This window comes from Serinus canaria, chromosome 4, assembly GCF_022539315.1.
Source record: "Serinus canaria isolate serCan28SL12 chromosome 4, serCan2020, whole genome shotgun sequence".
NCBI lineage: Eukaryota > Metazoa > Chordata > Aves > Passeriformes > Fringillidae > Serinus > Serinus canaria.
This window is the reverse complement of record NC_066317.1, coordinates 6401005-6423293: the sequence shown is the minus strand read 5'-3', so window position 1 is coordinate 6423293 and position 22289 is coordinate 6401005. Positions and strand designations below refer to the sequence as shown.

The 22289-nt window shown below is 38.1% G+C and overlaps 1 protein-coding gene across 1 annotated transcript; it reads right to left on the bottom strand.

The window, feature by feature from the left end:
* Positions 1 to 1752: 1752 nt before the first annotated feature.
* On the bottom strand, positions 1753 to 22051 carry ABHD18 (abhydrolase domain containing 18). The gene is made up of 14 exons (XM_030239120.2): positions 21914 to 22051; positions 19774 to 19924; positions 18882 to 18990; positions 16219 to 16303; positions 15633 to 15733; positions 13947 to 14025; positions 13772 to 13856; positions 12857 to 12884; positions 10862 to 11000; positions 9006 to 9095; positions 8623 to 8724; positions 7331 to 7709; positions 5160 to 5322; positions 1753 to 4524 (listed from the first exon to the last, which is right to left on the bottom strand). Exons 3-14 carry the CDS (start codon positions 18971 to 18973, stop codon positions 4473 to 4475), a joined length of 1395 nt encoding a protein of 464 aa, XP_030094980.1. The 5' UTR covers positions 18974 to 18990; positions 19774 to 19924; positions 21914 to 22051; the 3' UTR covers positions 1753 to 4472.
* Between the last annotated feature and the right edge of the window lie 238 nt (positions 22052 to 22289).

The window sequence follows — 22289 nt, the reverse complement described above, 5'->3', positions numbered from 1 at the left end:
CACAGTTCTCCTTGATTGCACCTTTAGACACCTGCTCTTCTCCCATTTCTTTCATTCATCTCTCAGCCATGTTTTACTCCCTTTCTTACAAAACGTCTTCCAAAAAAATAACACATTTAACTTCCAATGCTTCTTTAGTGAACTAAGCAAATTCCCAAACAGGCTTCTATTAACGCTAGTCAAATATTTTTAAGGCAGTGTCACAAATAAACAAATTTCCTGCTGGGTTTTGCAGCATTAAAATATGTTCTGGTTGGGGTAATGCTGTTTTCCGTTCTAATGAGATCGTGTGGAGTTTTACCTTCATCAGAAAAATAAAAAAAATCCACCACAAATCAACCAATACCTCAACCAATTCCCTCCACAGCTGACACTTCAGGCACTGAAACATTTTTAGGATTATTCTGGAATTGTGCGTCCAGTAGTAGCAGATCAGTCCCAGGCCAGCTGGGACTTGAGGAATTCTACAGCTCAGGAACCTAAAGAGAGGAGGAAACTAATTAAAGGTTAATTACTTGGGGGACACTAAAGTTGATCAGTTACAGTACTTGAGAAGGTTTTGTCCATACTTGCTTTGCTCTGTAGGATGGAGCCTCCTGCAGACTTTCTTGGATGGACTGGGGCTGAAGAGGATATAAAAAGCTGTTACAATTGCTAGGACTCATCCTTCACATTTTGTCCACTTGTATCATCCTCCTTGTTACTTTCTAGCACTGCAAGTCAGACTTCTCTGGCAAACCTCTCTTTCCTTCGGGAACACAGTTCTTAAAATACTCCTGTGTTTCGAAAAGGGGCTGATTTACACCAAATGAAACCAAGAGAATAACAATTCTTGTTTATGTTTTAATTTTTATGTTTTATCTTGTGTGGAAGCATCCAAGCCTACCAGGGAACACTGCAAATTCCAGGATTGCATGGAATAGCAGTATTTTACTTGTATAGGGTAAAAATTAAGGAGGAACTACAGGGTTACAGACCACCCCCAAGCTCCTTTCCATGCTGTGTAACTTATCATTACTGCCAAGCTGGCAGAGAACCTGACAGTCTGAGATAAAGAAATTTCCCTGCCCAACCAACAGCAGTTCAGATCAACATTTCAAAAAAAACCAACACAAGACAGAAACAATTAAGATAAATAATAAAAAAAACAAAAAAAACAAAAACAAACCTGTCTCAAAGTGTTAGCAGCAACCAAGCAGAAATAGTATTCTGAGGAACCAAGGATTTTCACTTTTCTACTGTTCAGAAAGTATCTCAATGAGAGGCACTTGACATCCAGTAAGAAGAAAAAGCAGCAAGACTCCATTTCTCCATATAGTGTTTCCTTTCTGGAGTAATAAAACACAAGTGATATTGCTAAAATATATATATATATATATATATATATATATATATATATATCCTGAGTGGTTCCTTTTGAGTTGTTTGGGGGGGTTTATTTGCCTTGGGGAAAAAAAAATTAGAAAATGCTCCATCTGACCCACCTGACAATTATTAGATGAGTTCTGTGCTGGCAAGTGTAAAACTGGAATCACAATGGTATCTTAATTAGCTGATACAAGCTGATTTTCTTTGCTAGGTTTCTAGGCACGTAGGAAAACATCAAAGCAGCACCAGTGTTTGTTGTGAGAAGGTTTTATCGTGCCCTGTAGATTACCTGCTCTCCTTGTGCTACAGCCCTAGTAGGGACAGAAAGGATTACATTTGGAACACCTGTTAACAAGAGAGAACAAAAACCCCCTCACACCTAAATGATTTTAGGACTTTTATTGAAAAAATTTAAAACCAAAAAATTACCAAGGCCAGTTTTACAATAAATTTAAGACATACAGAATGATTTGCCTGCTACACAGAAGAAACCTTATTACAATATTTCTCTCATGCAACTCCTGGATTAAAACCACATTCTCATTTAACATCAAAATGGATAATTTATACTTTCTTAGAATTTAACCTTAAAATATGATTTTAAAAGTCGATTTTCCAAGGGTTAAAAACACATACACAGCAAGATTCCCTCCTTCCCAAACCATCTCCCTATGTCTGATAACTGTCAGAAATAGACCACTGAGCTCATTTTTGCTTTTTTTGTTATTCTAACCTGAGAAATTTCTTAAATAATGCTTACTGGGCTTTCATATTTGGCAACATGACTTCAGTTACAGTGCAAAGTGCAATTCCTTATTCTTATCAGAAACCAGTCTTTCAGTGCTTGTCCCAAAAGACACTCTCAGAACCAGGAGTAGCATTTGTCCCAAAAGACACTCTCACAGCAGGAGTGGTATTAGCCCAAACCTCCTTCTGTGCCCTTTTGGTAGGTTAAACCTTGTTAGTAAAACCATTGGGACACTAACCTCAGGATGCAGAGTTCCCATCAGTTGTGTAATTCCCAGTATTGTGCACTTTGAAAATATTTACTTTGGCATGTTATACTTTGTAGCAGAGTTGATTTTTTTTGTGCTTACTCCTGGCCTTTAGAAAATCTGTCTTTTCTCTCTTGCATTTATTCAAGCCCTTTCCCTTGCCACCAGTTATCTCCCTTTCTCATAGCTGCAACAGAAGCAGGACACAAAGCACACAATTACATTTAAAATGTCAGAGCTCCAAAAGCTGCTGAACAGCAGACAGGGCTCTGGTAAAGCACTCTTAGTTGATGCATATGCTTGTAAACCCTGTGAATCTTTTAGTACACTAGTCAAGACTTCAATTTTAAATTTGTAAGCTTACAAATATTTAATTTCAAACCTTCCAAATATTTGGTGTTTAAATGTGCTAGTCACTTTACACTTGCTCCCCACATATAAAACCAAAACTCTCCAAAGAAATAATGAAAAACCACTTGAAAGAAGCAATTTAGCTTCCAACAGACTAGAACCTCTTCTACATTTTCAGGAAATTTGTATGTTACATCATTTGGTTTATTCAGAATTGTTTCTCTTCAGTTTTACTTGAACACACCTGATTTTCAAATGAACAATGATTTCCTCACAGTTACTAGTCCTATCTACCTGACTAAAATCCTAGAGAATATATAAGCTGAGCTTTGTTTGCTCCATACTCTGCCTACTAAAAACCTTTACAGTAACCATGGAGATGAAAAGTGCTTGATTGGAAAGGTGCAGAAGTCACACATCCTGAGAAATGGCTGGATTTTTCTGTTTGTTTCAGAATAATCCTTGTTGTAACTGTACTAAATACTGAAGTGTTTCAGTTTTCAATTTCTCTGCAGATTGGTTTTAAAAGAATGTTATAGGAGATTACCACAAAAAAAAAAAAAAAAAAAAAAAAAGACGTGGAGAGATACCCACACAGTTGGTATATGACAACCTTTTCTTCTGCTGTAATTTGTTGGCATTTTTGATCCCCAAAGAGGAAACAACAGACTTTGGATTTTCCTAAATATGTTCAAAATCCAAGTTTCTTTATTTTCCATCCAATTAAAAAAGACAAGTGTCGAAAAATAAGGAGCAAACCTGTTTCAATAACCTTTAGTCTCACGTTTCTTTTAAATTATACAGTGCAAGTGTATTTTGCATATCAGCACTGAGTGCACTTTAGAAAGGACATCTGTTGAAGTATTTCCAACAGGTCTTTATAGCACCATATAATCTGCTGTCAATTTAACTGCTTAGAATCAGCCAGTGCTCAAAAAGTAAAATGATATTTCTATTTCATCTATCAATCCAAAAAAAGAAAATAAACCTGAAAGCTTATGTTATCCAAATGAATTAATGTAAACAATTAATTACCAGACATTTGATTTTCACTTATTCCAGTTTTGTGAACCTGGTTGATGAGTTGCTACATGATCCTTCTGTAATGGCACAGTTTAATTCAGTGGCAGGAAAACTTCACAGACGTATTGAATGAAAACATCACTCTCTCACTTTTCCTTGGATTGTCAAAGTCTCTCTTTTCCAAGATGTGGTGCTGAGCCTTCTGCTAAGGCTCATTTTCAATTCATAATTGAAGAGAAAAGCAGTGACAAACACAAGAGGCTGAGTGCTGGCAAAGCCACGGTACAACACAATAGGAACAGCAAGGCCATGAGGAAGCGAGAGGTAACTGAGCTATCTGGAACAAACCAAAACTACACCAAACACAAGAGAGCAGCTTAGCCCCACAGCACATTTTACATCCTTCCCATACTTGATTGTTTTGTTTTCTACTGAAACACGATTCAGAATTTATTCAGAATTGAAGGAACACACCATCTGATTAGACATGGAGTACGTGAACCATTCATGCACTGACAAAAGCTGCTGTTGTTTTTTCACAGGTAACACTGAAGCAGCTGTGTCAGAATGGCATTGAGTTGAAATGAAAGCAATGCTGGTACTTTACCACTTCTGGTAATTGTTACCTACAACAGTCAGTGACCATCTGCTCAACACTACAAGAGGCTTGTTTTCCAAACATGAGTTCCAGTAAGCTGAATTACAAATGAGATCAGTCTGAATGCATTAGAAAGATCACATGGTGTATTTCTGGAGGAAGCGGTCAAACGCATCGTAAATCGCTTGTCTGAAACGAGGAAAACAGAACAGAATTTGTATAATCTGGGAAAAGGCAGACAGAAGTGGCATTTTTCCATATATTTACAAATATATCTACAAAGCCATCATCACAATTTCAAAACAGTGTTCAGTAAAAATGTGATATCAGGTGGTATTTTCTCCTTCCATTACTTCTGGGATCTCTCACTTCAATCTAGTAATATATTTGTGTTTCAGGAATGAGTGGGACTATTTTCCAAGTTTCTTGCAAGTGGAAAGATGAATGAGGAGTTTTCTACTCAAACACATGAGAGATATGCATTGAAATTCTTGAGCAACTATCATAAAAATGAGGCTGAAATTTTAAATAACAATAAACTACTGGTTAGCATACATCAACCTGATATAGTGCTATTCTTTTTTGTTCTTGCTTAGACATCCTAAATTGTGTGTATAGCCTTTGTAATTCCTTGTATTTTAAAATTACCAGCACAACTATTTAACTTTTTGAAAACTACAGAACTGCACTAATAAAACTGATTTACATAACTCTCTTTAGGAAATCAATGCCTGATATTGCTAAGGCACAAATTCATGCAAATACTACTTATGTAATTTTGATTAAATCTAAAATTTAATTTTAAACCTTTCTGTTCACCTTACCTGAAGAGTCCTTGTTTAAAGAGGTAGGCACTGACATGACCTCCATCCAGATACCTGATTTCACAGCCCGGCCAGATCTCCTGGAGGCTGCGCACGCCGGTGCGAGGAATGTACGCATCCTCCTTGGCTTGTACTACTATGATCAAACTTGGGTCAACTGGAACTAAAGGAAAACAAAGCGCAACTGAATTCATCTGTGCTAGGAAATAGAAACACAACAGCTGAGATTTCTGTTGTCAAAATGCTCTTTTTACAAAAAATTAAATTATTCAATGCTTTAATAAAATCACATGTTCTAAAGTGTCCAGCAGAATTTATCTGGTTTTTGATGTTACAGTGGTGAGGCCATCAGTGGAAAAACAAACTAGCCCTTACCCTTCCCACCCCTAGAGCAGAAATTCCTCCAAGACTTGAGAAGTTGACAGGAGAATTCTCTTTCCTCTTTTCAACAAAACTCTAAAGCATTCATGTCAGTTCTTTTGAGATCCCTTTTTACTGGCAAAAAGAACTATGAAATTCAACAGAGTAGAAGTTTCATACATTATTTCCCCTCAAGGAGGAAAAAAGACAAATTTTCTTACAAGAGGTCAGAAAGCACAGCCCATGTTCACTTTCTTTTCTCTTTCCTACATGGTTTACTTGCAATATAAAAATCCCAACATATTGTTATACATATTTATTACTCATAAGCAGAACTGCACCAATCAGATTACTAGCAGGAATAACACCAATATGATGTTGAGAAAAGTAACACCAAAATTATGTTGAACACAGAACATTTCTCCCTTCAAAAAGAAAATATCTGATAAGTTAAAGGGTGACCAGCCAAGATGTCTGGCAGTGGGGTGTCACAAATAATTTAAACCCTTCCTTCTTTCATACTAAATCATATATAGTGATTATGCAATGCTAAGATAAATTCAAGTCTTCCATTTAATTTTCCATGAAATCTGAGCATTAGGCAGATTTTCTGAGGCTCCTCTCTGGACTCACTCCAAGGATACCCTGGCAGGGAATGCAAAGTCTCCCAGAGAATTACAAAACCTAGGAGACTACAGACACAATGGACTCCATCACTTTGACAAGTGCATCAGGGTCACAGATCCTTTAAAGTTCCAAGAAAGGTCAGTGCTTAGCTAAGAGATACCTGGACAAGTCTAGATAAACAAGAAAGTCTGCACATGGAATAAAACTTACAGGGCTTTTTCTGTCTACTGAAATAACTTTAAAAGCTTTAAGGAAAGCACTTCACTGGTATTTATCACAAAACATCTCTGGCTAGCAGCAAAAGAATCTACACTGGTGTAGATTCCTTTTATTGTGTGTTTCCTTTTATTTATTTTTAACATTTATTTAAATCTGAACACTTGTACAATGGAGTACAGAACGCCAGGATCAAGAAATGAGGTGGCACAGGGGCTCAGTACCAAGAAAGCTTGGACATTAAAAGACAACTGTGTCTGAAGTCAAAGCACGTTGTAGGAGATGCCTTCAGCAGCAGGTTCATGCACAGCCAAACCACAAGCTGCCACAAAAGGAATCCCGAGCCCCCAGTCCAGCAGAACCTTTTAAGGCGGCTCTAGGAAGCAATCACTTGCTAGCATTGCTGCAGAGGGTTTGTCCTGAACGCCAAGGAATGCTGGACTACAGCTCCCCCTACATGCTATGCCTGTCCTGGGAAACAGCATTCACCAGCCTGCAGAAGGACCCCCAAAATGCTTTTACTGGCAATATCATTCAAGCTTGGGGCTCAGCTATGCAGGCTTCTTCCTATCCCAAGTCAGGATGAGATTTCTGCTTGAAAACCCTTATTAATTAAGATTAATTACACTTAGGTATTACTCACATCACACAGGTGTTTTCTTCCTTTAGACAATACAAATTTGCTCTAACTCATGTCTGAAAAAAAGCCACAGCAAGGCAGAGGAGAAAAATGTGCAAAGATATCGAGAGGCAAATTTTTTATTAACTTTCTCATTAGCTGGCCATCAAGAAGGAACAGAAAAACAATTAGGAAATAGAGTAGTAAATAGACACTACAAAAAAATGCTCACAATATTTCCATTTGTCAGCAAAGGTGCCAGCAGATTTACACCTGGAGAATGAAGAAAATACCTTTCTCCCCACTGTATTTTATTCAGTTTTCCACATTGAAACAAAGAGATACATACCTGGGAAGTTAGCTACATGGGTACATTCATCCATTACTCCCTTCATGAACATTAAGGATTCTCTCTGTAGAGTGTCACTCCTTCTCCTTGTATTTATCCTGTGTCCTTGTGGGCTGGTTAAGTTTTTATTGCTGCTGCTACTGGTGGAAAAGGTTTGATTTATGCACTGCATTTTAGGAGCATCTTGCATTAAGAGTCCTTCTGAAGAGGCACTTAGAGCACTTCTATTAGTGGCAAAGCTGTGAACAGGTTCCTTAGATACAGTGTCATTCAAGGACTCAAAGCTGAATATTCTGGAAGTCATGTCCATGTCTGCCAGACTGTCCACACTATCAGGGAAGTTCTTCACAAAGTCTTGTCCCATCTTGAAAGAATCCGTCTAAACAAAGACAGCAGTTAAGGGTTTCTCCCTTAAACCAGTTGGTTAATTTTATTTTAAAGATGAACTCATAATTTAAACATTTTTTAAAAAATTTTAAAAAGACACTACCAGCACTCCTCACTTCTATTTTCAGCTTGCAGGTCATTCAATTAAATCCTGAATATCATAACCTCTTGATAATATCATTGTACATTTCTATCAGGTACTTACATATACAGAATCTTGTGATATAAACAACTGTTTTTCTTTCTATATTAAACTCTGAATTTGTAATTACAGTCATTTAAGCTTAAATGACCTAATAATAATAATTATAGAAAAATTAACATATGCAACCAGGTCTAATGTTATGTTTAAGACTGAAAAATTGACAGTCTCTAAATACTAGGATGACACAAGCTAAAAAACCTGGGAGACTACTGACACAATGTAGTGTCAGTGAAAAACGTTTCTTCTTTTCATTTTGTCTTCTCCATCAGTGTTGCTGGAATATATTTGACTTAAAAATGGCAAGTGCCCAAGTAACAACTATCTGCACCCCAGCTCCTCTTCTCCTGCTCTGAGGTATTAGAAAAAGAACTATCACAAAGGAAAGAATCTTAGGGGAAAAAAGAAAAAAAAAAGGCATTTATCAGAATTTTGATAGACTACATTTTATGTTGCATGTTACACTAAGTGTGATCAAAGGAAAAACTTGTAGCAAGGGTTACACTTTAAACTCGTTATACAACCAAAATATTCGTTTTCTTTCTCAGGTTTTTCCTTCAAAGACTAAATTCATCAAATCATAAAGAAACAACATGTTCTACCTAAGAATTGTCTGCTTTTAGTGGAAGTACAAAGAAGTTGCATTATTTGCTAGATTTTCACGTGTAATTATTAGCAGCTGGGTAAAATAAACCATACTTACTCCACAGTATTCCAGCATTTGAATGATTTCTTCTTCATACACAGTTTGTGTGAAATACTGTTTCTCCAGCTCTCTCCAGTTCACTGCCTTACTCAGCACACCCTGAGATGACAAACAAAAGCATTCAGTACACAAGTAAAACCCAGAGGTCATTCTAAAATAATGATACATGCAGGAAATTGACTTGTTCCTCTCCAGATTTTTTCAGTGGAATTCTGTTCCCAGACAGCCCTCAGAATTATTGCAATCAAAGCACAAGCACATATTATAACACAGGGCATGGAATCCCAGCTCCCTTGTGGCCAGCCCAAATATTTTAATTTACATTTCTGATCATAATCTAAGATATTAACAAAAAATGTATTTTGTAATTTGTTAATTACCGTAGTGAAGACTGCAGAGGCTGTTGACCAGGAAAGACATGGAATCAATGGCAATGGTTTAGGCCAGTTTGTCACAGCCAGTGAAGCCATCTAGAATCAAAGGCACTTATTACATTTTAATACTGAATTCACAATATAGTAAGAAGAACTCTCTCATCTTCAATTTCTCTGTTGACATGGTATTTATGAAACACGTGGTGCCAAAGAGTTAAGGACTGTGGAAGTTGGATATACTTTCACCTATTTAGAAGTTCCTATCTAGTCTCCAATGATATTTTAAAAAATAAATGTTGCTCTGGAAAGGACTCATTTCAAGGCTGAATGTGATTTGGTTATAAGAATTCCCAATGGAATATTTACTAAATCTTCCATTTATTACAATTAAAATTCAATGAATTATATTTGTAATCCATTAATTATCATTATAATTATAAAAACTAATACAAGCTATTAGTTGTTTAAAAACCATAAAAAACTTCTATAAAATTTTCCACCAAGCTCTTGCAAGTTTATTTCAAGGCAAAACACAGACAATCTATGAGAAGGACTATTTAAAATTCTATACTTTCAAAATTTGTATACAGGAAACAAAATTTGAAGGACGAGTAATTCAACATGTTAAGAGCACTCTTTTTCTGTCCTTTAAGTTTGAATTATTACTTTTTATTATTATTACTTATTATTACTTATTTTTGCATTAGTTCTCAGAACATGTTTTTGTGACTATTCTGTTTGTCCCAGAAAAAGCCAGAGCAAGTAAGTTCAATGTACAGAAGTTCCCCATAGGATATGTTCTTGACAAATTTTATTTTATTAATATGAAACACCTCATGTCTGTTCTAGATGTTCCAATAAGTGGATTTATGCAACTGAACTATTTTAATTATTCTATTCTAATTATTTTTATTAATAAAAAGTTACAAGAACACCACACCATCTATGTTCTGATTCTCTCCAGCAGTAGTAATCTCTCCCCTTTAGTGGAACTGAATCAATGCTGACAACCTTCCATTGTAAAACACACTCTAGAGAGGATCAACACCAAATATCACTTATTTCACAGAAGTTTCTGATTCAGCAGGGTGATGATGCAAACCAAAGGTGATCTGTACATTTATGACATTTATAAAATGGTGCTTTAGGGGAATATTTTCCTTTTGGGAAACACTACCATTACCAACATTATTTACTGAGCTCCTGATGAAAAAAGAAAGTTATGTTGATTTAATCAGCTTTGCACCTGTGTCTCACAGAGCTGTGATAATCTGCAGAGACACAAGCAGTAACATTTTAACTGTGTATTATTCTATCCTTAGTGATACACTGCTGGTTTAGTTTGAGCATGCACAGCGTCACACAGAAAATGTTATCCACCTCAGCACAAAAATCTCTGATCAGTTCCAATGATCACTGACACCAAAAGTCACCTCAATTACAACATGCCTACAAAGAGGGGGTATTTCACACAATGCATTAAAACACACAGGTTTTAAACAAGAAGAAAGGAGGAAAAGAGGGAGAATTAGCAATCGATCAGTGCAGACTTTCTTTCAGCAAACATTTCTGCCCCCCACCCTTGTGGAAAAAATAACAATTATGTGAGAAGTTTATATTCTTATTAAGCCTGCTGGAGATGGCTGACAAAGGGCTCTATGATTTGTCAGTACATATTAAGGATTATACTAATTCAGCACCACAGAACAGGAGAGTTGCCAACAATTTGTTTCTCATGACTGTAAGTGTTTATTTTAAAGCACTTCTGCGATCAACACTGTAAAACAAATTATTTCCATATGCTACGTGATCAAATGAGAAGTTAAAACAAAAATTACTGAACAGGAGATATAAAAGCTTACATGTCCTCCCATGGATATTCCAGTCATCCCTAGTGGTCCATAGCCTTCTCTCTCTAGCCAGTGCAAAAGAGCTGCCGATTCTAGAATTAGAGCTCCTCCCATCACAAACAGGTCCGAGACATTTTTTAAACATGACCGTCTTTTCTCCCCAGAAAAGGAAAATAGAGGGTTTATTTTCTAAGATTAGACTCTGACAGTTCTTATCATTCTATACATTTATACACAGCTTCAGCACAATCCCAGAGAATTTTGGAGCTGGACTCCTGTTGATTCAACAGGAGGAAAAAGCAAGCCCAGATTTTCTGACACTCGTAATTTTTTGTCTAAATGAGGACTAGAAATAGACACCTGCCTATGCTTTTAATGAAATATCACTGACAGCTTGGTCTTTTGGAAACAATTACCAACATTAGCACCTCACTAGCAGCAATATTCTGTCCTGTGAAGTTGTAACAGATATTTTAGAAATAGAATCAAAGCGATACAGCCCTAGGCATATACTAGCTTGTTTGCAGAAACAATTTTTTTTTTTTCTTATTTACCTGTTTTACATCATTGAAAAATTGCACACAACATTTGAAGAGCAATCAGTATGTCAGCTTTGGAAGCACTCACAAGTGTCACTGTAAGACTGAAACTGTAAAGTGGGAAGTTTGTCATGGTATTGAGAAATTCAGGCAGTGTACTGCAAAGCACTAAAACACAGATGACACAAAACAAGTAGAAATCTATTTGGCTGAGCCACCAGAGGGACTCTAAAAATAATAGACCTCTAACTTGGGGAGGGGGGCTGGATATTTTCAGTACCACAGCCAGGTTACAAAGGGCTCCTGGCCTTTCCTGCCAGCATGCCAGCGTCACATTTGCGACACTCTGAAGCACAAGGACAAAGCTCACTGTGAAGTCACACAGAAATGAACAGAGCTGCTGCAGAGCAGCATTTACAGCCTAATGCAATTCTTTCCTACAGCTCAGTGAGATTCCTCAGCCCTCTGCAGCTGCTGTATTTACTGAACACTGTCACCTGTTATACTGGTGCTGTGGAACCCTGTACTGGAGAGTAACAATCACCTACTGGAGGATTAGACTGAGCACCCCCTTGAAACAATCCTGACACACTGGACAACTGAGAACAGAGTTATTTAATTGATTCCTCTGCATCAGATTCTCCATAACTGGAAGTTAACCTACCAATGGATGTATTCCAGCACACGCTTTCTCCTGTCATTTTCCTATAATCTTACAAAAAACACCTTCTCTGTGTCTTCTAGTCATGTTAAATGTCTGAGTTAGGATTAAAAAGGATTAAAACATCAGCTCATATTTGGACTTTTAGAAATATTGGGAGACAAAGCTTTGCCTTGGACACATATCCTGTTGAATTCTGATAATACTTCTGTGGTTTGGAAAATGTAAAAACTAAAAAACCAAGGCTGCCAAATGCCAATTCCAATTTAAGAAACTGACTGAAGAAATAAATCCTGTAAAATACTGAATATTGCATAGTGTCCTGACTAACAACCAATCAACACCAGGTTTATTCATACACCTGTAAATCGCTAAAAGATCTTGGAAAAGCAAAATCCTAGCAATTATAATTTATTATATAAATTATAATTTATTATAATGGAAATATGCTATCTGAGCAAAGATTATTCAGAGTTGACTGAAATATAACAGCAGCACTTGTACTGCAGTTGTGAGTCAGGAAAATAAAATGGCCCTGGCTTGTACTCACACAAGATGATTGCATCTCACTCCATACTGCAAGTTCATCTTGTGCAAACTTTCCTGATCCCTGAGCTCTCCTAACACAACACCCAAAGCAGTTTAGCAAAGAGCAGATAATTTCACACTGGCAGGTTACAAGTGGTTTTTGAAATGTTTTTTTCTTAATAAGCTATCAAAGTTTAAACAACTTTTGGCTCAAAAGAGAAGAAAAGAAAAGCAGTATTTTAAAAACACAGTATCTATAAATGTAATAGGAATACTTACAATTGATCCTTAGGTTTTCTACAGCCATGTAAAAGACTCCAGTTAAAGAACGTAAAAGGGTTTTATCAAAACTGGTCATTTAAAAAAAATAGATAAATAATATGCATAAATAGGACGAATTAATTGAAATTTGGAATTTAAACTCCCAGTGTTTAATTGCCACTAAATTAAATTCAATCTAATGTCACAGATAAATTTTATGAAAAATCCTTTCATTAGGATCTTTTCTCCTGAGAAGCTGGGAAGCTTCAGCTTCTCCATGTTTTGCTGGTTTGGAATGTGATTTGGAGAACTGTTTACCCAGCATGTGAAATTGTTTTTACCTGATGACCAATAACAGCCATCTGTGTCGAGGCTGTGAGCAGTCACAAGATTTTATTATCATTCTTTTCCTTTCCTTGCTGGCCTTCTGATGAAATCCTTTTTTTCTATTATTTAGTGTAGTTTTAACATATCATTTTCTTTTAATATAATATATATCATAAAATAATAACTCAGCCTTCTGAAACATGGAGTCAAGATTCTCATCTCTTCTCTTGGTCTGGGACCCCTGGGAACACCAACACAATCGATTTCAATGATGCAATTTGCAACATTTTATTGTTGTCAGACATATAGGTGGGAAAAAAGTGTAACTTGAGATCCTATTTAATGAAACAGAATAATACTGTTATACAAGATGACAGAACAAAATTTGACTGTTTTTAAAAAAAAACACCCAAATCTGAAGTGGTAACAGCAAGTTTCTCAGAAGTTACCTGAGCTACCAAAGAATTGTGTTTCACATAACGGCCAGATTTTCTTTGCTTCTACCCACTGGGTACCAAAAAAGTTGATATTTTATGAGTGTGGTAACTCGTCCAGCTTCCAGAGAGGACATTAGGAGTCACTACTGTGTTTTCCACAAAAGGATATAGTAAGGATTTTCTAGCAGCAGGGAAGCCATACAGGCTTCTTTAATCATTGGCCGTGCCATTAATGTGCGTCTTCTCCAGAAGTGCTAAAGACAAGATGCACAAACAACAGAGTTCAGCCAAAATTTATGATTTCATTTCTCAGTAACAATCAATTTTACATTTTACACACTCACATGGTCTCCAGTGCCTGCTAAATGAATGCACACAGGTCTGTGCTTGCCATTCCATCTTCTGGGTATGATGAACTGAAATCTGTGAGAAAAAACATCTATTTTAGCAGAGTAAGAATATCTAGTAACAAGCTGCATCAAGAGAAATTAATTAAAAAGAAAAACCAAAACAACATAAGTATTTGTAACCCATGCAGGCAAACTGCCAGCAAATCAGCAACATCATTTTTCATGAACACATTCAGCAAACAAAGGAATCTGAAAGTAGGACAGAAGAAAGGCCAAACAAGAAAAAGAGCCAAGATGAAAGATCATGTTCCTAAAAAAGACTACTACCTCATCATCACAATTTAAACTTTGCAGAGTGGAGAAATGCAACTTCAGATAAAGAGCAGCCTAAACAAGCATGTCCAGCTCTCCTAGGCATCATTGCTATTTTTCTCCTGAAGGCACAACAGCTGAAATTGAAGATTAAGATGAGTAATAAATAAAAAAACCCCAGCATACAGACCATGAAATTATTCTATACACTCAACATCACTCAATTAATGTCTTCTGCTGCTACTTATTTACAGTTTAAACTACTGAAAAAAAAATCCCTTCTGAGCCACCACTGTTTTCCCCACAAGATGGAGCACTGCTCCCTACAAGTGTTACACTACAGGAAATACATTCATACCATCTTGAGGGAAATTTGTACAACTTTCCAAACTGTCACAATACTGGCCAAAGTAACAACTATCATAACTTGGCTACAAAGTACAAGAGGATAGAGATAAGGAAACAATGAGCATATTGCATGGTCCAGTGTGGCACTAATTAGTTTGATAAAATATTAGGAAACAGTTTCTGTCTCTAATCAGTAGAGGTAGAACAGAATTGATTTCTTGAATCAACTTTTTCCTTACATTCCTTAACGTTACATGCTTAAGCACACATATAAAAACACCAACCAGCATTACTGACGAAATTTACAATGTCAGTATCATGTTTAAACCCAACTTTTATGTTTATGTTATTAAACAAACAAAGGCTGGGAAAAAAGATTCATCATGACACTTCAGCTCCAAACTAAAAGCAAACAGAAATTATGCTCCATTTGCAAACCCACTCCTCATCTGCAAAGAAGTGTTAGTGTGAAACCAGTACTGTTAGTGAGCCTCCAGCTTTCTGTAAGAATGCTTTTTTAAAATCTTTTTTTGGTTTTCTTGCCAAGTAAGAAAGGAGCCAGATTCTCTGGCTAAAGTATAATAAGCTTGTTACTTTATCACACATACAAAATTTTTGTATTCAATGGAAATGGAAAGGCTCCTTCAAATACAACATAATATGCTTTGATATAAACAGCTTCTCCTGCTACATATAAAACAGTAACTACTGTTCTTCATTTCCAGCATCTCCCTCATTTGCAAAAAAAACCAAACCAATAATTCAAAAAACTCAGGGTATTCCACAGCTTTATGCAATATCATTTCTACACTAAAAAAAAAACCAAAAAAACCACCATCAAACAAAAAAATTAATACTTTGCTAGTGGATATATTTTTTAATACATGGATTGAATTATCACATGACTAAGATTTTTACAGATTGTCTGCATTGCAATCAATTAGTTGCACAATAAAACTACTTACAGACCATTATTTCTCTGCAGCACTAATTTCAGCAATACCTCTTGGTTTCTCTTACCTTGCTACAAGAGATTCAACTGGCAGGATACCTGGGACACAATGAGCCAAGGGAGAAGTGAAGTGCCCCTCAAGGATTTTACAGTCTGATTGCCCTTCAACCTGCAGAAAGAATGGGACAATAGCAATAAATATTATATAGTCTTCAACTTTGCTCTGAAAGCAAAACTCTTACAGTAGAATTTGTTATAGCATAAAAAACTTGCTTAAGAAACCCCAAAGCTGAGGCCTACTCCTAAAAATAGGGATACATGTTATCAACAGGATGAAAACACTTGTTTTCAACTTTGCTTTTATTAAATAACCTTTTACAGGAATCAAACAAAGGTGTAATGCTGTCCCATTTTAAATACATTCGATAACACAAAGTAAATTTGGAACACTTTTTGAGTTTTAACATTTGACAGCTCACTGCCCAAAAAGGGAAAAAAAAATCTGTACAGGCACTGCTTTAATCTCTATTTCCTTCCATTCTCTTCTAGTAGCCTATAAAAGTAGCCTGGTGTTAAGTAACAAGTTACTTCACCTTTATATACCCTTAGGAAAATAAACGTTGTTAAATCCCATCATCTCTTGCTTTGAATTACCTTGTCAATGAACACTGGATAATCTTTGGAAACCAGCTTCTGGCATTTTTCCCTGTTTCCAATAATCTTTCTGAATTCAAATATTCTGTTGAAAGGAAACAAGTAGAGAAGATTCAACTTTTAATCTAAAAAAAAGAAGAGACACATTTATATAAAATTTCAGGAGCTAAAGTAAGCCACAAAAAAATAAAATTTATGAAGCCAGCATTGCATTTACAGATTAATCAGGCCACCATAGGGTAGGTAGCTACCACAGGATGCTTTTAAGTAAAAAAAAAGTCTCAGGTACCTTGCTGGGAAACAGAAAACTAAGGGGCAAATCTGGTTGCTTTCTTCTGCTAGTTAAATGAGCTGCAGAGCCACACAGAGTAAATGAGAGGAAACTCTTCTCAGAGGTGTACAGTGAGAGGACAAGATTACTGAAAGACATAAACACTGAAGAGGCAATGGTTGTGTGCTGCAGTGTAAGAAGTCCCTTCTGGAGCAAAGTGAAAGATTGCTTTCATAGTTAAGCACATGAAAAAATAGCCCAGGGAAACTATAAATGATCTTCATCCTCAAGGGATGAACTGCCAAGTGACTTGAAGAAACAAAGAAGTCAGCTTTGTTTGGAACAGGGATTTTGACCTGATGCCCTCACATTGGCCCTTTAAACCTTAACTACTCCATAACTTGCTCATTCCTATGCTCATAAATACACACTTTACCTGACAAGGTGGAACAGTTTTGAGTGACAAGTACAGAGGAACGACCTGTTCACCTCTCCAACACCACAGAAAACCCAAAGAATGGAAAGAAAATCCAGTTTATCAGCACACAAAAAATAGCTCTACTTTTTAACTTTCGCTTTTCATATGGAAAACATCAAGTTTTTGCATTAAGTATTTCTGAGAAAGCAAGGGTAAAGATGAGAGATGTGAGTGTGGAGGGTAAGCTAAATAAAGAGATGTTTTGTTTGACAATAAGACTTTTAAAAAGACTGCATTTATGTATTTTTTCTAGAGTTAGGTTACTTCTGCATACCGAAGGCTAAATCTCACCTCTACTGAGGTTAGGTCCTCAACTTCCTAATGAGTTGAGGAGAAAGAGGTTGGATATTACCATTCATCACATCGAGGGTGTGCACACAAAATTTCAGATTAGGCAAAGTAGTCTTCATTCAGTCTTGGCTAAGATTGAATAATGATCACTCATCATCACAGTCATGAGTTAATATGTGAAAATAAAACCCCTCCTCCCACGAGGCAGTGTGAGGAGTCAGGAGGAGGTAGCATTCTTCCTTCTTCATCCAGGTGAAGCCAGGCTGCTGGGGAAGAGCTCATATTCATCGCAGGCAGGTGCAAAATTGAACAAAACTTTCTTCCCCTTTTCAGACCAGCAAGCTTGACTCCTCCTTCCCCCCCCCCCCAACTTTTGATCTGGTGGGAGAAGGTTTTTCCCCTGAATGAAGAAGGAGGAACTGTAGCTGATATCACTGTTACCACCAGCAACACTCCCCTATTTGGTGTGGGTGTGATCACCATTCAGAGCCCAGGCCAAGCCTTAAGCTGGGGAGCAGCAGCATCAGTCAGAGGCTCCCTGTATAGGGACACATTTGGACTGGAGGGAGATGGAGATGGGGGCACTGAAACGTCCCTGTGTCTCACCAAGAACCCAAAGGTCTTTAAAAGAGAAAGGTTTGATAATAGTAAAGCATCCCATTTTGGATATATACATGGAATAGAAGACAGAAATGCTGCAAGCAAAAAAACCCCACTGTTTTTGGTTATTCCAACCACAGCAAACACTCCCATTTTGCAGGAAAGGCTGCTACTTAAGAGAAATATCAATGAAAGACAGACACACAAAGCAATCCAAGTGCCATTTCCACAGATCTTGCACATGGACTTGAAAAAAAAAAAAAACAAACAAGCTCCCATAAAACTCCACTGCTATCCAGGGCACAAAATTTTATTTCAGTAGTTTTCAAATATTTCTTTATTGATTTTCATATACATAAGGAGTGAGCTTATTAAATGCAGGTTTATCATTTCCTATTTAAATACTGCACAATGCAGAATATATATACTGTCACTTCATTTTTATACTTAAGAAACACAAGTGCTCAACTTCAAAGTGTTAATAGTAATTAATAAAAATAATAAAATGCTTAAAAATTAAGAGATACTCCCATATTTTTTCTTATTTTCAAGACAACTAAAAAGAAAGACTTTACTACTTTGGGCTGTGAGAGAAACTTCTGATTAAATCTTACACTTTTAAAACTAATTAGGAAGTTGCAAAAAGATAGCAAGAATCACTTTAATGTTAAACAGAAACAATTCTTCTGCAGAAATTCATCAAGTTTTGCTTTTGGAAAACACTTCAGAGATGCTGTTTCAGGTATGCCATCAGATAAACACAAGTAAAAACACAGTTGTACACACAGACAGTCTCTCAAGAAGAGCCTCTTTAAACAGGAAAAAAATTGCAAATCCTTTAAAGGTTTCTTTTAAATCCAGTTACTCCTTCGGTATAGAAACCCATGATTTCTGGAACAGAGCCAACTTAAACACTTTTGGTATTGTAAATACAGGAAAGCAATTACTGTTGCTACTTCAAGGGTTGGGTTATTTTCTTTTAATGTAACATATCTTTTATGCTGTTACTTTTTAACAAGTCACCTTTTCAGATCCTCTGGCTTTCCCCATCCTCTGATGAAAAGTTTAGTGAGGAGAAGCTTTCGGTACAAGACATCTAATTTACTTACACCCATTAGCAGCACACTGTCATCTAGGGAAAAAGCAGAGGTAAAAACAAGGCAGTTAAAGCCCACATGAGTGGCAAATTCATTGATTGTAACACAAAATGGTTTCTTATTCTGGTTTCTGCATTAAGGAAAAGCCATCTAATGTATTCCAAGAAAGTTAACCTCGATGTTGAATTTTTGATACAACATGTAGGAATTTTAAATGCTAATTAAAACCAGATATTCATTACACCACTGATGACAAGCCAGCTGAAGAGGCACATCTGAACTACATCAAAACTACATCTTCAAGCAGTCCTAACTGTGCTGTACTTGAATTGATGAAACCAAGAGTAGCACTGATCTCTGTCCTCTCAGTAGAGCTACAACAGCAAAACTCTCCAGCCAATGTGGGCTGTCATAAACACATCTCAGAATGGGAGCTTGAAACAATGGTTAGGTTTAAACCACCAGAAGTTCATCTTCTTAATGGAGAGAAGGAGAGAGAGAGAAAGAGGAAGGAGGGAGGGAGAGGAGGTAAAGAATGTAATTCCAGTCACTGCTGCAGAGAAAGCTCATTTTTGTAATCTTGCCTTCCTTGGTGTGGTAAACATATATCCTAATCCTTATTTTATCTATTCCTTTCCAATGCTGATTTTTCTTACAGGTTTCAAACTGCTGCTCCTCCCACTCCTTTCTGGGAAGAAATCACACCCTCAAAATACTTGCCAGGATCATTTCTCTATCTACAAATACAGCAGCTCAAACAGAGCTAAATCTAATGAGATTTTAGGCAAGCTGAGTATTATTTTCAAAGCAATACTTACTGAAGTGAACAGGGAGCCACTGCTGAGCTCTTCCAACGAGGAAGAAAAAAAAACTCAAAAACAACCCAAACACTACTAAAAAGAATTTAAATCTGGTTTCTTGGTCAGCAGGATACAGGTTACTCAATTAAAGTCCACGATCTGTGTGCACCTAAGAAAACAACAGATTTAATAATCAAACACTTGGTTAGCGAGTTCACTTCAGGCATTTTCTAGAATTTCCAGATCCCTCCATACTAAACGTATTCCATAACAGTGTAATTTAATTTATGGGGTTTTTGAAATTTTATTTTCATCCAAAAGCACTTATTCTGCCACACTCCAGCATGGTCATTTTTTAAAATAAACTTGTTTGACTATAACAAGTCAAAATTGTGGTCAGATTAACAAAAACATTCCTCTGCACTTCTAGAAAGCCAACATTTACGAATCAATAAGCAGAATAAAGAGAAGAACTCTCTTTCTAGAGTAAACCTAGAATAACTTACTATCAGAAGAGAAATTATAGGCATTTGAATTTTAGAAAAAGCAGTGCTAGAAAGCCACAGTGGCTCCAGGATGATTCTACAGGGTAAAAATAAATGCATGAAATGAGCAGAAAGTCATAGTATCTATGCTTTGTTTTAAAAACATGAAGATGTAGATTTTGCTTTGAGTCCAAAGTCTAGTCTGACAAGCCCTCTGGTGCACCAAGGGAGTGCCAAAACAACTTTCTAGGCAAGCACATTACATTAAAATGCAATATTGATTGAGGCAAAAGCATTGTCTCATCCTCTCTTCTGCTTCATTGATGGAATGGAGACTCTGAAGTAACTCAGGATATTTCAATTAATCAGAATCAAGATAAAAGCACTACTGGAAAGAGTACAGGAAGCATGAAATCAAATAAAGAAATGTTCCTAGTATGTGAAGCATGCTGCATAGAGCTTTTCAGAAATATCCCTGAGATAAAAAATTTGGGAGGATGGCCCCTACTGTATCTCTGTAACAAAAGGGCAGGACATGCTCCAGTCACTGCCCATCCATGCCTGCATGGCAAGACAATTACAAACACTTTTAGTGCCAGGAAAGGCAAATCCATCTGCTAGAGGCTGAAGTTTTATAATTTCACATTAACAGAAGTATTTCAGCAGTGAGGATTTGAAATGAATGAGAGAATCAGGAAAGGCTGTTTCAGAATTCAACTTAATTTCCTCCACCTGACAGCACACATGCCACATCCTGATCCCACTCTGAGACAGGTCAGCTGGAAGCAGTGACCTGATAACGATGCTATGGAGCTGTGTGGCCCGAGAGACAGGATCTGTGTTATGAATCTGGAATGAATATACTGTTGACACAGAAAGCTTTACATAACTGTGATCTGTGAATGCAAACTGCAGCAGATACAAAAGCACGCTAAGGAAGAAACATAGACACATAAATTCATCCAAAATCCAACACGTAAGAGGTCAGCTCTTGGCTTTTTATCCGTACAAAGAGCTTCAGCTACAAGAAAATCAGCCCTGGAAAGTACAAGGCCGACAGTGTAGTTTCTATTCTATACATGGATGTGAAAAAGCTCCCACCCAGCAGCCAACCTGAAAAAAAACACCGCGGCTGTTTTAGAAGGCGGAGTGGCCAACTTCCCTACCCTCCCTCCCTGTTTAAAAAAACCTCTCTTACAATTAAAGCCACGTCCTTTTCTGATTGAAGAAACGACTGCTTAGGAATGAAAGAAATCACACAGAAGTCACGCCAAGGCAGACACAAGCCCCAGAAGAACTCCACAAAACGGGACGGGAACGCAGGAGCCGGAGAATAAACAACGGGGCCTAAAGCAGGGCTGCGAACAGGACCCGAGCACTCCAAGGGGACAGGTGTGACCCCGAACGCAAACCTTTGCCACCCCCCCGTTCCCAAACCTCCGCCATCCCTCCCTCCGAGCCCGCCGGGACCCGGCGCTGCCCCAGCGCCCTCAGGAAGGGGCGGCGGGAGGCAGGACACGGCCACCGCGACCCCTCGGCCCGCCCGCCTCAGTTCCCCGGGGCCGGGCAATGCCGTGATGGGGAGCCGCTCGGGCAGCTCCCGCCTGCCCTCCGCGGGAACCGCTCTGGCACCGCTCCCCCGGCCCGGCCCGCGAAGGTCACCTGCTGCTCACCCGAAGCGCTGCCGGTGCTGAGGTACCACATGGGAGGGTGGGAGCGGGAAGTGGAGGAGGAGGAATAAGAAGAATAAGAAGAAGAAGAAGAAGAGGAAAAGGAGAAGGAGGAGGAGGAGGAGGAGGAGGTGGGGAGGGCGAAGGGCGGGACGGGACGGGCGGGACGGGACGCGGCTCACGCGCTCGGGCTTGGGGAACGCGCGTGCGCGCGCGCGCGGAGCACTCAGGCGTGGGGGGAGCGCGCGCGCGCGCGCGGGAGGTGGCCGCGCCCGCCCCGTCTCGCGCGTCACCCGCCCCGCCCCGCCCCGCCCCGCCCCGCCCCGCCCATCAGCGGCTCGGCCCCGGCCGGCAGCGCCCCCCAGCGGCGGGCAGGCGG